At 43.6% G+C, this 14,311-nt stretch overlaps 1 protein-coding gene across 5 annotated transcripts; it reads right to left on the bottom strand.

Annotated features, from left to right (window-relative positions):
- Positions 1 to 7,139: 7,139 nt before the first annotated feature.
- Positions 7,140 to 12,196, bottom strand: LOC123107966 (uncharacterized). 5 transcript variants are annotated; one of them, XR_006451818.1, is made up of 7 exons: positions 11,632 to 12,196; positions 10,658 to 10,792; positions 9,835 to 9,985; positions 9,072 to 9,171; positions 8,716 to 8,953; positions 8,529 to 8,619; positions 7,140 to 7,446 (listed from the first exon to the last, which is right to left on the bottom strand). XR_006451818.1 is itself a non-coding variant. In XM_044529842.1 (5 exons), the coding sequence occupies exons 1-4, from the start codon at positions 11,849 to 11,851 to the stop codon at positions 9,081 to 9,083; spliced, it is 597 nt and encodes a 198-aa protein (XP_044385777.1). In that variant the 5' UTR covers positions 11,852 to 12,196; the 3' UTR covers positions 8,095 to 8,953; positions 9,072 to 9,080. The 5 variants fall into 5 exon arrangements, 2 of the variants coding, with proteins under 2 accessions (XP_044385777.1, XP_044385776.1); XR_006451816.1 differs by having other exon boundaries at positions 8,529 to 8,953; XR_006451817.1 differs by lacking the exon at positions 7,140 to 7,446 and having other exon boundaries at positions 8,095 to 8,619.
- Positions 12,197 to 14,311: the final 2,115 nt, after the last annotated feature.

Below are 14,311 nucleotides of genomic sequence, written 5' to 3'. Positions count from 1 at the left end.
CCAGAAGCCGACCGACGCTCCGCCATGGCCTAGATCTTGGCCGTGCCTCTGGGCGCCAGAAGACTCCGCTCCACCGCCATCGATCGTCCCGAGGCAATAGAGAGAGGGAGAAGGGGACGACAACCCCGACGGCTAGGGTTGGTGCTCCACCTGAGTCAAGCGAGCGGGAGCGGAATTTTCTTTCATAGGGATTAAAGCCTCGCCACGACCCACGAATCGTAGTAAATAGCATAAAACTACCACTATTCGGGTTAGGGTTCCAAAAAACAACCAAAAATTTGTTTGTCGCTGATACCTACCGTTTTGTGATTTGCTGTTTCAAAAAACCAAAATGACCATGCAATTTAGAATTGATCCGGTTATCACAGGTCGGGCCCGCCCCTAAACAAAACATTTGTTTGACCTTTTGTTGACACGTCAGGCCCGCATGTCAATCATGGAGCAAATAATCAAAGCGACATGTTTCGAAGAAATAATTCAAAGCCACCCAGAGGGGAGAGGAAGAACAGGCCGAGGGGGAAGAAGGGCTGCTCCCTTCGCTGTCGGCGATCTCCGGGTCTCAACCCTGGCCGCTCCTTCGGCCCACCTCCTTCTTAGCCTACCTTTCTACGCCCGCCGCCAGGACCTGTGGCTGCCTCGTGCTGCGCTCGGCCACGTGCGGACAAAGCAGCCAACGCGACTCCCATTGGCACGAGGCAGTGGCCCCAAGTGGCGACCCCTGGCGGGCGGTGATTCCAGGCGGAGCCCGATGGCAGCGTGGTGGCGGCGACCCTAGGCGGGGCGCCATGGTGGTGCGACGGCGGCAACTCCATTACCGAGATTTAACGTCAGATTGCTTTTTTAAAATGTCTAAGGGGTCGGTTGCTTTCCAAACATGATTGCAAGGATCCAATTGCTTTTTAAAATGTTTGTAAGGACCTGATTTATTTTTTAAAATGTCTATAGGGTTTATTCAGTAAAAAAATCTGTGGAAGAGACACTGACATGTGGCCCCACATGTCAGTTAACCCTCAAACAATCAATTCTCTTACATGCAGCCCCAGTTGTTATAATCACAATCAATTGTAAAGCACTCGACTATTTGGGTTTTTTGAAACAGCTGGCCTCGATACTGGTAGGAACCCTGGCCCGAATTGTAATAGTTTTATGTTATTTACTTCACGAACTGTTGTGGGTTGCACTTTGAGAAGTTGAAGTTAATTGATATATATAATCAAGAATCAACTCGGAGAATTCTTTCGTTTCTTTGTGAGGAATTAACACCAAGAAATTAACTCGATACGGTACTGCTAACATAACCCGTTTTGATCAAATTAACTCCATCTGAGAGAAACTCCAACGCAATTAAGCTCTTGTCGACTGTTAGCCCATGCGCTCCACATATGGGCATCCTTCCACCGTACCCGGCCCCTATATAACACTTGAGCATTTCCCTCGATTCCGACATCACTCCACACGCTATTGTTCACTTCGATCCATAGAGCAACAGAAGCAGAAAGTGTAGCTGACGTTGAGCAAACAGCAATGGCCCCTAAGACCGCGGTCGTCGCCTTCACGCTCATCGCCGCGCAGCTCCTCCTCCTCCTCCTCGCATCCACTCCAACGACCGCGATATCGATCCCTCTGGCTACCACGACCGGTACTACCACCGTGCCTTCAGGATCGGCGACGGGCGTCCCGGCGCTCCCGTTCCCGGGGGAGGACGAGGTGGCCGAGGCCGCGGCTGAATGCTGGAATGCGGTGCTGCAGGCGGAGCGCTGCGCGGTCGACGTCCTCAAGTGGCTCGCGTCCGGGCAGCTCGCCGGCCGCGTGAGCCCGGCGTGCTGCGGCGTGCTCCAGAGGTTCGGCGACAGGTGCCTCCGCGACCTCTTCCCCCACTCTGCGGTCGGCCGACTCTACGCTCCCTTTGTCAGTCACGCGTGCGGTATCCCCAGACGGGCAACGACCCCCAGCGGACGCCCGTGATAGCCGGTCGTGACCTGCCATGTGGCATCTGAAAACTGAGAATAATTCAGGGTCTGTTTGCACTGATATTTCTGTCCTTTTAAAGCAATACCTTTTACATTTTCGAAGAAAAGACGCAATACAATGAGGATATGAAGCCGGCCATACAGTATATATGATTGAGATATCTGTATTTTATTCCTTTGAGAGCCAACATGACATGATTTATAGGGCCTCTTTGTTTGGCAGGATTGCAAAAATGCATAAATAGGAAACATGTATGCTTGGAATGACCTGCCAATTGGATTATTATGAATTTCAGTTTGTTTGATTGTATCACAGGAAGAACTAAGGATTTCTTCCAAGAGGCTGGAGTGAATACAAGAATTCCCATGAAATGTTGTAAAATGAATCCATAGGAGAAATTTCAATAGGATTCAATCCTACGAATCGAACGACCAACGTAGGAAAGATTCTCAAGGATTCTAATCCTTGAGAACTCTTATGAAAATCCTTACCCTTAGTTTTAATCTATTATACCACGCTGCTACCGCGACAGAACCAGCTCATGGACAGAGCGAGCAGGGTGGCACTCCAGGGCAAATAGATTATAATTAGTAAAAACTGATGAAATAAAAATATTTGTATTTTCAAATTAGAACAAAATACAAATTTCTATATTTGTTAATAGCACTAGCAGTGTGTGCTCTCGTAGACCACCCTATTTGTTTTGATCTATACAAAAGTTTTATTTTGCATTCTAATATTAATAATCTAGAATTTATTCTATTTGGGGGGGGGGGGGGGGGGGGCGTATAAATATATTTTACAAAATTTTCATAATAAAGGGTTCCATGAAGCTTGGGAGTAAGAAATCATCACCGATTGACCCTTATATGTAACAAATTAATTCTTCATCCACCACCATTTAAACATATGCGGTCACATGTTTGTCATACAGATATATACTTGCCACCGACCGACAGAGAAAAGTACACCTTCTAGGTCCGAACCACCTCCGATTCAAGGGACCAAAATTATATGCTTGGCGATGGAAAACTTGTAAAATATCAATATAACAGTTCTAGGACAAATAGTTCATAGATATTTTCGAAGAAAAATATAATAGACATGAATGGCAATATATATTTGCAATTCATTTAAATGGCACAAATTAATTTATGAAACTTACGTGCTTGCTTGTTCTTCTCATTTTTCGCTAATATGGGAAATTTGATTAAACCAAAACCAAAAAAGGGACAATGTCCTGAAAAGAAAAGAAAACACTATGTCACACTCTTCATAATATATTTTTTGGATTCGACTAAATTATATTTTTAATGGTCGGTGTTAACATGATATAAAAAATATATTTGATTTTAATATTTAATTCTATATTATGTATTTCTTGATTATTAAAAACTATAGTTAAAACTATATGTTGAATAGATAATGTGTACATAAATAAGTAATAAATTTAGTCTAAACCAAACTTTTGGGTACCGAACTAAGGTTTTTTACTGAGGGGCAAAGGAATTCGCGGCTACCATGGATACCGTGAGATTTTGAATTCGAAATTTTCAAGCATATAATAGATAGGTGTTGAACTCAATGTGGTCACAATTAATTCTCTAGCGCAGTGGTAGCTGAACTTTTGTGTGCCTTGCGTACTCTAATAGGTCACTCACTCACGCAACTTTTCTTCTTCACATTTCTACAATAGCTAATTTTTTGTAAAATTCAATTTTTGTTGGTCGGGATGTCCCGTTACCGATGGGTGGCGAGAATCACGGATACCGCCGGTATCCATTTTTTCCAGTAAGTGCCCAAACCATGGTCTAAACATCTAACATCTAGGCTCAAAGTTGCAAACGAGTCGGTAACTGAAGCTAGAAGTCAATCTCAGTTTGAAGTGGTGTTGAGTTGACCTCGGGCCACTTTCAAGTTACATACACATAATTGAAAACATCATAAGCAACTAGTTCCGCGACCAATCCTGTGCATGAACAAAGGCGGACATAAAGTATTCTTAGCCTGCCAGTCTGTGTAATGTGATCTACAAAATTATCTCTAAATGCATGATCACTAGATTGCGGCCTATGCTAGATGGTATGGTTTCTTCGACTTAAAGTGCACTCATTCCTAGAAGTTTGATTACCAATAATGTTGTTGTTGCATTGAGTGCTTGCATTCTATGAATTCGATGAATGATACATGGGCCGAGTTTGTGCGTACAAACTAGATATGGCTAAGGCGCATGACGGGGTTGATTGGTACTTATTGAAGGGTATATTTGTTGCATCTAGTTTCTCGAATATATGGATTAAATGGAAGATCGAGCGTGTTACATCCGTGACATATTATCTGAGATGTAGTTGGCAACTTCTTGAATGTTCTTGTTGTCTAGTGGTATTAGACAAGGTCATTCTCTCTGGCCTTATCAGTTTTTACTAGTGGATGATGCTCTCCCTCGTTTTACACAATGCTATTTCAAAAGGTATAGTCCCAGAATTTACATTTTTACACAAGCACCCAAGGTTTAACACTTGCCTTTTGCAGATGATTCCAATGTATTTTTAAAACTTCTATTGGTCATGCTTTGTTTATAAAACAAATTTTGGCTTTGTACATGCGGGAACGGGGCAAAAGTTGATCCCTTCCAACTGCACTGTTATGTTTGGCAAAAAGTGCGGTATGGAGGACCAAGTGGGTGCCATGGTGATTCTTGAGGTGGTCGATGATAGTTTTGAGGACAAATATTTGGGACACCCAGCTCCTAATGAGCGCATGAAGTCTGACAAATTTCAATGTATAAAAAAAATATGAAGCGTCTATTAATTAGATTGGATGGAGAAGTATCTTTCTAGTGCGACCAAAGAGGGTTTTGATGAAATACGTGTTTCAAGCCCAGACAAGAACTTATGGCTCTCGGGTAAAAGTACACCGAATTTAAAAAATAATACTAATTTGTAAGAAACTCAAAAATATCTAAAAATATGCAAGCAAAGTAGATTTATCGTTGCACTCGTATAAAATCTTTCGTGAAGAAACGACTTTCCTGTTGTTGTGGACGTAAAAAAACAAATTTGTCACAATGAACGAGGTATTGTTCATGCTATATTCCCTGGCAATTTTCCATTTTTCTCAGATTTTTTTGGAGAATATTTCGTTACAGAATATTTTTGTACGACAAAAACGACAGCTCAAATTTGTTGGGAAATTTCTTTAGAAGATTTTGACTTTTTCTGAATTTTTTAAAAATAAAATCAGTTATCATGTGTAATTACCACCATGTTCCAAAGGGTTCCCTTCAAGCCCTCCCAACTTTCGCGATGTGGATTTTCATATTTCCTGTCGCTTTATGATCATTTCTTGGACACTTCTTTCGTGCATTGCAAGGGAAGATATTACCCAAATGGTCATTCTTCACTATGTCACTTTATGACTTTTCATGCAACCACTCAAGGAAATGTATCACGCAAATGGTCATTTTTTGATACTTCTTTCCCGCGTTGTTCATCACCATCGTGGCATTGTGAATGATTTGAAACAATGGAAAAAAGGAGTTATTTGGACATTGTATGATGGGAAGAATGTCAATGTTTGGTGGGACAATTGGGTTCTAAGGATGTCTGAGCTAAAAGTTTCTGGTAAGACGAATAGATCAAGACTAAGTGGGTGTGTGATCTCCTCGTCGCCAACGCTAGAAGAGGGGATTTGGATGTGGTTAGATATAGTTTTTATCCTCATGATGTTGAGGTTGTGTTGGGCCTATGTGTTCCTAACATCGTGGGTGATGATTTCGTTTCATGGCACTGTGAGAATAATTGAGTTTTTTTAGTTTGGACTTCGAAGTGCTTATAAATTGGCGCCACACGAGAATGTAACTTTTTTAGATTCGTTCCAATACAGTGACATCGTGAATGGACCAGGGACCTTTGGAACCTCATTTGCAAAACTAATTTACCTCCTAATTCAGAGTTTTTGCTTCACATGCAACTATGAACAGTCCCTATTGAAAGGCGTTGCTGTTAAAAAATCTCATCGTCAGTGTGCTGTCATGAGATGGTTGGTGTTGATATGATCATTCTTGTAGTTTGCCCATTGTAGAGCTGGTCACTTTTTTTTGTTTTCTTTTCTTGCCCTACGCATAGCTTTGGTCTTGCATGACTTTGCTATTTGTTGGTTTGTTTTTGTGCGTGCGTTAATGTTGGTTGTGTCCATCCTAAATATGCACAGGCTGGGTGTGTGTGCTCGTTGTGTTTGTATCCTCTTGATGCTCTATTTTAAGCCAATAAATTTTACTTTTATCAGAAAAATATATAAGACATTTGACAATCCAATTTACACTGTCAAAACGTTTTATATTTAGAAACAGAGGTAGTACATAGTTACAGGCACTCCACTAGTCCATGCAAACCACACCTTGGTTGCACTTCACGACCCACCCAGCGTCACAAAACTCCCACCAGAGAGGAAGAAGGCGAGCACCCACCATGACCAGCCAGATCCCTCATAGCATGCACAATACCAATATTTTCTTTATGAGACGAATAATAAGTATTTCTCTGTAAACTAATATAAAAGCATTTAGATCATTATTTTAATATTCTAAACGCTTTTATATTAGTTTACAGAGGGAGTAGTTCGCCACGAGCGGCAAGGGCAAAGCCGATGTGGGTCGTTGGACGGGGAGTGGGGACACATACTCTATACTCTCCAGACTGTAAAGACTCATCTCCATTCATGTGCTCCAAAGCACATTCCTTCCGGTAAACGCTGACGTTGCCTGAGAAGACGAAAACCGCCGGACGCGAAACTCCTGCACTGGGTCTGTAATTGAGGTTACATAACGATAATTAGCTATAGAACCTGTTGTTGACTCGGTACGGTAGTAGCGTAATCCATTTTGATCAAATTAACTCAATCTGAGAAACTCCAACGCAATTACCCTTGACGACTGTTAGTACATGCCAATGCCATTCCCATAACCATCCTTCCACCCCCATACATAGCAATGGCAGGCAATATCACGGTCGGCACCTTCACCCTCCTCGCGGCGCAGCTCCTCGTCCTCACGTCCACTCGAACGATGGCGATATCCATCCCGCCGGCTACCACGACAGGTACTACCGTGCCGTCAGCACCCGCGACGGACGTCCCGGCTCTTCTGTTCCCGGGCGAGGGCGAGGTGGCCGAGGCTGCGGCTGAATGCTGGAAGGTGGTGCTGCAGGCGAAGAGCTGCGCGGTCGACATCGTCGAGTGGCTTGCATCCCCGGAGCCCGCCAGCCACGTGAGCCTAGCGTGCTGCAGAGGGTCGGCGACAGGTGCATCCGCGACCTCTTCCCCGACTCTGCGGTCCGCAAGCTCTTCGCTCCCCTGGTCAGTCACTCGTGCGGGATCCCCTTAGGGGCAACCCCCGGCCGACGCCAGTAATAGCCGGTCGTCGTCGTCGTCGGTCCAGGCATGTGGCATCTCAAGGCATCCGCACATTCGGAACTTCTGTTGAGAATAATTCAGGCTTTATTTGAGAAAACAAGAATGATCCAGGCTCAGAGATTCATCTTCTTTTCCTTCTTGTACGAAATAATTCCTTTTTTCATTTTAGAAATGTACCAAGTAAAACATAATATTACCACTCTCAAATTTTAATAAAACTTGATAATTTCGTTAAAACTTATAAAAGCATGTTTAAATGGTGTCTTCTTTCAAATTCCTCCTTGCAATGAATATGAATATGTAAACGAAACATAAATAGTACTTTTGATTAAAAAGATATAACCAAAAGTTGTCATGTATGGACCCCATGTTCAGGAAACATGAATATTCAAATTGAAAAGTCAAAAGAAAAAGAGCATGAGAAGCAGGATGCATGTGTGAAGCAACCAAAAGTTGTCATGTATGGACCCCACTAGAGGCTGGGGCGCCACCTGAGCGGGCCTGTGCGCTCTTATCTTGTCTCACGCACATCCAGCTGTCATGTTTTACCATGTTTAGTCTTGAACCTCACTCATGTAATGAGGATATGTACGATATAGATACTATTAGTATCACATCGATCAAACATACATTGTAATACATTATTTGAGTTCAAAACCATCATACGTAGTGGTACATCTAAGAGGATATGTACTTCTCACCCATGGAGCGTAAACGAGTAATACGATGTATTACATTTAATTCAAAAGCGAAGATAAGCTAACATTAAGTGCTTTAGTTTAGCTTAAGAAAGGGACCTCATGAAGCCACGGCTAAGGAACCAAATAAACAGAACACCTTTCAGAGTTCTCTAGAGACTTGGAATCATCCATTTCCACATCAGAATTAACATGATGCCTTTCATCGGAATTCTCTTGATCTTCATCTTGATATACCCAACACAAATTCAACTTGGCCAATATATGATGACTGCTAGCATACTTCCGATAAAAAAACACAACTATAGCCAATAAGCATTAGTGCTCACATCTAAAACTAACACCAAGATACCAACATTTTTCCCACACAAGCAGTATGCTATTTTGCCCTCTTTGAAATGCTAATGCAAACCAGGTGATTTAATTCTATACAAATTAAACACTTACGTGAACATCTTCAGGGGCTATGCGGGGATCCAAGATCATCAACATTTGAACCTGATTCAGCATCTGATCTATCAATAATTCTTTTTGGTAACTGAAAGAAGCAGGGACAGGGCATAAAACGTTAGCCAAACTATGAATTTAACATCTTCAGCGGCTATAGGGGATCCAAAATCATCAACATCTGAACCTGATTCAGCATTTGATGTATCACTAATTCTTTTTGGCAGCTGAAAGAAGAAGGGACAGTGCATAAAACGTTAAAACTGAGAAGAGATTGACTCATTGAACAAATGAGAGCTCATAGATCAGACATTTGTTAATCTTGCCTTAAGCACATGCAATCTTACAGAGCCTGCAATAGTTTCTTCTATATCAGATACTTGCACAATATCACTTAATACAGATGATTCCATGTTATGTATGATCTGCAATAAGAAAAGAGTTCATAAGCAGTTGTAGCAGGCAAGTCAGATATCCTGTCGTACCATAAGGAATATAACACAGTAAGACAGCAGTAGCAGATTTAGAAAGAAAGAAAACTACCTTCATAATTTAAGGGTCACTCCAAGGGCCTTTGTTGGACTTCAGGCATCCTCCCTGGTTTGAGCATGTGCACAAACCACCCAAAAGCTCTGGTAATTGTCTGCACATATATTCTGGTAAGCCTTGTACCACAAGAGCAGTAACATGAACTACATGCAGAACGGAAGCAAACTAAAAAATGCAGACACAATCAAGATTAAACCTAACACTCTTGCCAACATATAAAGTTAAGATCTTGCACGTCAAAGCCTTCATCACTTGCTCCAGACCACAATAAATTAAATGCTACTACTGGAGACAACCAATTCTACATATATGTAGCCTGCAATGCCCAAAGGATAAGAGGAACAGAAAAATTTTACAAGGAAAATTGGGACAGTAACACAGTAAAATAGGATGTGATCAGGTGAATCGCAGAGAGAGAAAACTGCAGCTACATCATAAGCCTGAGCTAGAAACATAATTACGTGAATTAATCTGTCAGTAAAAAAACGTCGATCTAACACCGAATCCCACATCTACCATGAAATATAATACATCAAACAGTGCCTTCTAACATAACTTCCAGGGATACTATGTAATTCAACAGCAATCAGGAAAAGAATATAGACCGAATTACATCTGAACAACTTAATACAACATCAACATCTTGAAAGTAAGGCTTACATCTCCATATTGCACAGGACCAGAAGATCTAAACAAACCTATGGTAGGCATGAGTGTAGGAATCCAAGTGCTACAGAGAGGTAAAGAATGAGCGTACTGGAGGTGGTGAAGATCTAGTCGATGGTGGTCATGCCGGCGATTGGGAGCAGGAGGGAGATCGACGCCCTTTCCCTCGTCTGGTCGCAGAACCCCATCGGCTACCTCCTCGCAGCCGTTATTAATAGTTATGGATATATCTTTGGAACCCACTGCAGATGAAGGAACAGAAAAGGATGAAACAGAGTCAGACCTTCATTGAATTGTTAGGAATTGTGGTGCAGACCCAAACTGAAGTTTTTTTTATTAGTAATGTGTTTTGTCACAAAGACATATAGCAACGAGACTTGTCCTTCAAATCAAAATGATTTAAAACTTAAGGACATAAATTTCAAAGGAAAGATTGATACATTTGCAGATGGGCTACCCGTTCTATTACAATTTACATAGGAGCACAGATCTAATTTTCTTCTTACATTACATCATTCCTTGCAGTCTGAGGTAATTGTTTGTCCCAAGTAAGAGCAAACTAAGCACATACTACTGAGAAACTAAGAGTACAGTGCGGAATCAGAATGATAGGAAAAAGATAATTAAGAACAAAACTTGCTTGAAAGTAGCTACATATAGTAAAAATGCTCCGCATCCAATGCTGAAAAATAAAATAATCATCCTTATTAGCTATGGAGTCGCTGCCCAGAATTTAGTAGAAAAAATTATGTATTCAACAATTGTAAATATAGTTCATGTTCCAAACCCATCATTTCATCTTCTCAATTTCAATGTTAAAGCATGGACTGCGCAAACAATCAGTGTTGTCCAAATCTGGCATTCATTGCACAAGAAAAATAAGGACATGGAGAGATATGAGAAGATGTACGTACCCAGTGCATGGTCCATCTCAACTCTAAACGAAGAGCCACCAAACATACTTGAACAACCAAGCGACCTATGACCAACCGAAGCCGTGTCTGAGGGAAGCTCGAGGTAGGAACAAGACTCTGGGTAGGAACTGATACCTAAATCAGTACCAACAAAACAACACATAAGCCATATAGCATAAATGAGGAGAGATCATCCAAAGAAAAATCAAAGAAGGGAAAGAAAAGGAAAGTGGACAGCTAAAATCCAAGGAACAAACACTCAACAACCAGCCAAAATACCCCAACAAAATTCCAAGGGAGCAGCAGAAGCAAGAAGAAACCAAAAGAGAAATAGGAGATGCAAACGAGAACAAATTTAAGCCAAAACAATTTAGTGTGATCAGATCCACGGGTGTAGGAGCTGGCCTAAACTAAAGCAGCACATGGAAGCCTCAAAGGCACACAAACCTACAGCGACCAGGGGACTACGGTGGGCGCAGACGACGAGGCTGAGCGGACCAAGAGGAGGAGCTGCTCGGAGTGATGGGGAATGAGATAAGTGGGTGATAGCGAGTGGGATCAAATCCAATACATTGTTAACTATACAAACCTTCAAACTTAGACTGGATCCACACACACGGTGGAAGATTCCAGGGGCCAACACTCAGATTCGGATCTAAATTATCTATCTATTTATCTACTATCAAGTCCCTCATTTAACCGTCGCAACTTTGAGCTCAAATCGGCATAATGGAATAGTTATACGCATAGATGGTCGTAGATGATCCAATCCAAGGAGGCAAATTGGCATTAAATCACATTTGCCTTATTGGGAGGCACCGCATTTGAAGCAAACTTGCCTAATTCCACGAGAAATATCAATGAATGGAAAATTTTGCAAGGACCTAGAACCACTCCGCTCCACGGAACCAAGACTCCACATGAGGTGGCAGCCAGTCAAGAGCGAGAGGCCCAAGGGAATTGGTGGCACGCACCTTGCGCTTGACCTCGTGGACGGGGTCTCGGCGCTCTCGACGTCGGGCAGGAAGGCGGGCGGCACCCGGCCAGGGTCCGAGAGACAGCGGCGGCGTAGGTGGCGAGGCAGGCGGAGGCAAGGGTCGTGAAGGCGGCAGCGTTGGCGATCCTGGCCGCCGTGGCGAGGCCGAGCCAGACGGCGACGGCGACGAAGACCGTGGTGTAGTAGACGTAGCCCATCGCGGCGGGCGAACCTCATCGGCGACCTCCTGGTTGCTCCTTTCCCCTACCCAGCCTCGCCGTCCACGACCTCACGGAGCATGCTGGCCGCTCACGATCTCAACAAGCCCGTGCCACCCAGCCCCTATCACTTGAATGCGCCGCATCGCCCCGCCACCGCCGAGAAATTTGGGTGACGATCATCCGTGGATGAGAGGAGGACGACTGAAAGGGGGTGGGGGCAGGAGTGGTCGCGTGGGGGAGATCACCCCTGGAGGTTGTGGCGGCGGCTGCTGGAACCCTAGCCGCCCGTGCGGAGAAGAAAACGAGGAAGAGGCGTGGGAGAAGAAAAAGGAGCATCTCCTCGCATTAATCGCTGCGTTTTTCTTTGCCTTTTTTTTCTCGCTCGGTCACAGTAAAAATCGACGTGTACATAACCAGAGAGCGCTCTTGATGCGCACGTTAATGTTTTGGATGTTAAGAAATTAAGAATGAATCGCATAAACGAGTTTACGAATCATGAAGCAATTGCATGGCTACCAAGGTCGGTGCTCCCACACTTAGGTGCATGCCCTTGTGAATTTCCACATGGTGTTGCAGAAACAACTTACAAGCACCAAAGGACAACAAACGCAAGTGAAGCAACATGGCATAGAGTGCGCACTTCTGTTGGAGACATAACCGAATAACGATAGAAGACACCCTTATCTACTCTGAAAGATGGATGCCGTCCTTGTACCACTCTTAAAATTAGGAGGGGACCCTACCCCTCGCCTAGTTCGAAGGGCATCGTACCACCAAAGATGGACCAACCCACCCTAGAGCAAGGATTGTTTATGGTTCTACTGGACCATGGGAGATTCTCAGGCTGTCCATGTTGTTGCGCCTAGAACACCATGTGAAGAACCATGCCAAGGCTCACAGATCCACTCATGAAGAGAATAAACTGTTGTAAATGAGGTCGTTGAAGAAACATACATACAATGAACAAAAAAATTGTTGTTGATAGTAGATCTGGCAAGTAGGAATAGACACATGTCCATGTCACTATTGTCGTCTTCCTGCTAGTGGGGAAAAGGAACGTTATCCCCTCCCCATCCAAGACGAAGGTGTCGACCAACCGGTGAGGAAGCAAACATGGACCGGGCATCAAAAAGACAAAAAGAACCACGGAAGAACATTGTTCCAGCAAGACGAAGCACAAAGGCGGCCCCTCCATGTCCGAGGATTGCGCACGCCCAAAAACCACCCCACAACGCCAGTGCACACCCAAGATGGCACCTTCTAGGAGGTGATGATGCACGACACGCTGCAACCACCCAATTTTGACTAGACAAGGTTTTTCGTCCGGGTATAAGACCGAGAGGGAGAGGGAACGAACCTCGACAATGCCTCCAAGGAGCGAGACAAAATTAGGAAGCGTCACCGGCATTGTGGCCCGAAAACTAGTCGAAGATTTCTCCCGGTTATAGTCCATGCCTCCGGAAGCTCCACCTTCGACGGATCCGGCGACCAGTGGCCCCTGGGGACCAGATCCAGTAGTATGAAGGATGTTGGGAGGGAGATGGAAGCGGCCTTTAGATCCGCCGCGGGCCCAGGGAGAATGAGCCATGTGCCGTGATCGGTGACTAACACCCATTGTCACTCTATGTATTTAAGACACCAGACAAAACAATAATGCTACACCTACAAAAATATACAAACGTTTTACTTAACTTCTTAAACTATAATTCTCTCCCCCTGAATTTAACTGGGGGTGGGCCCTTAATCCCCCTATTACCAATCATAATCCTCCAAATCAACTGGTTTGTAAAGGTTTTAAGTAACCTTTTGTAGATGTAGCATTACTCCCAGACAAAGCAATGGTTTATGCAATCTTCAAAAATAATAATCTATTTTTAAATCCATTTATGAGAAAGCATGAAAAGAGCCAAGAGACTTGAATTTTGAAATTTAACAATAAGAATTTTATGAATTGTACAGATGGATTCGAATTAGCCAATAAATGGCTACCATATTTTCAATATATATACATTATTGCAATATTCAAATTGCAGTATCAATGAATTACAAATACAAAAATTCATTTAAGTGAAAAGAATACCATGCAATACGTGCACGACCAAGGAGGCGGAGCAACACCCACGACCGTCACTCGCCGCGGAAGGTGTCATTGCACCACCCGAGGACGATGCCCTTGGGATTCATAGCCCTCTGCACCGAGGGAGAGCAACTAGATCTTCGCCTCCATTGTCTTTGGCCATGATGCAGGCTTCGTTGGAGACCTCGACAGGCGGTGACAAGGAGAGGAGTGGGTGAAGGGGGTGGTGGCTTGGGTTTCACCGCCATTTCGTGTCGCCCCAAGCAGAGCGACACGGGGGCCAAGTGACACATACCTATTGACCTTTTCTATGTAGAAACTTACTGGACGACTAAGTAAGAGGGTTGGTTATCCACAAGGTGGATCACAAAACGAACTTG

The sequence above is a fragment of the Triticum aestivum genome, chromosome 5A (assembly GCF_018294505.1).
Source record: "Triticum aestivum cultivar Chinese Spring chromosome 5A, IWGSC CS RefSeq v2.1, whole genome shotgun sequence".
Lineage (NCBI taxonomy): Eukaryota > Viridiplantae > Streptophyta > Magnoliopsida > Poales > Poaceae > Triticum > Triticum aestivum.
The sequence above is the reverse complement of the archived record's forward strand: the minus strand, read 5'-3'. Positions and strand labels throughout refer to the sequence as shown.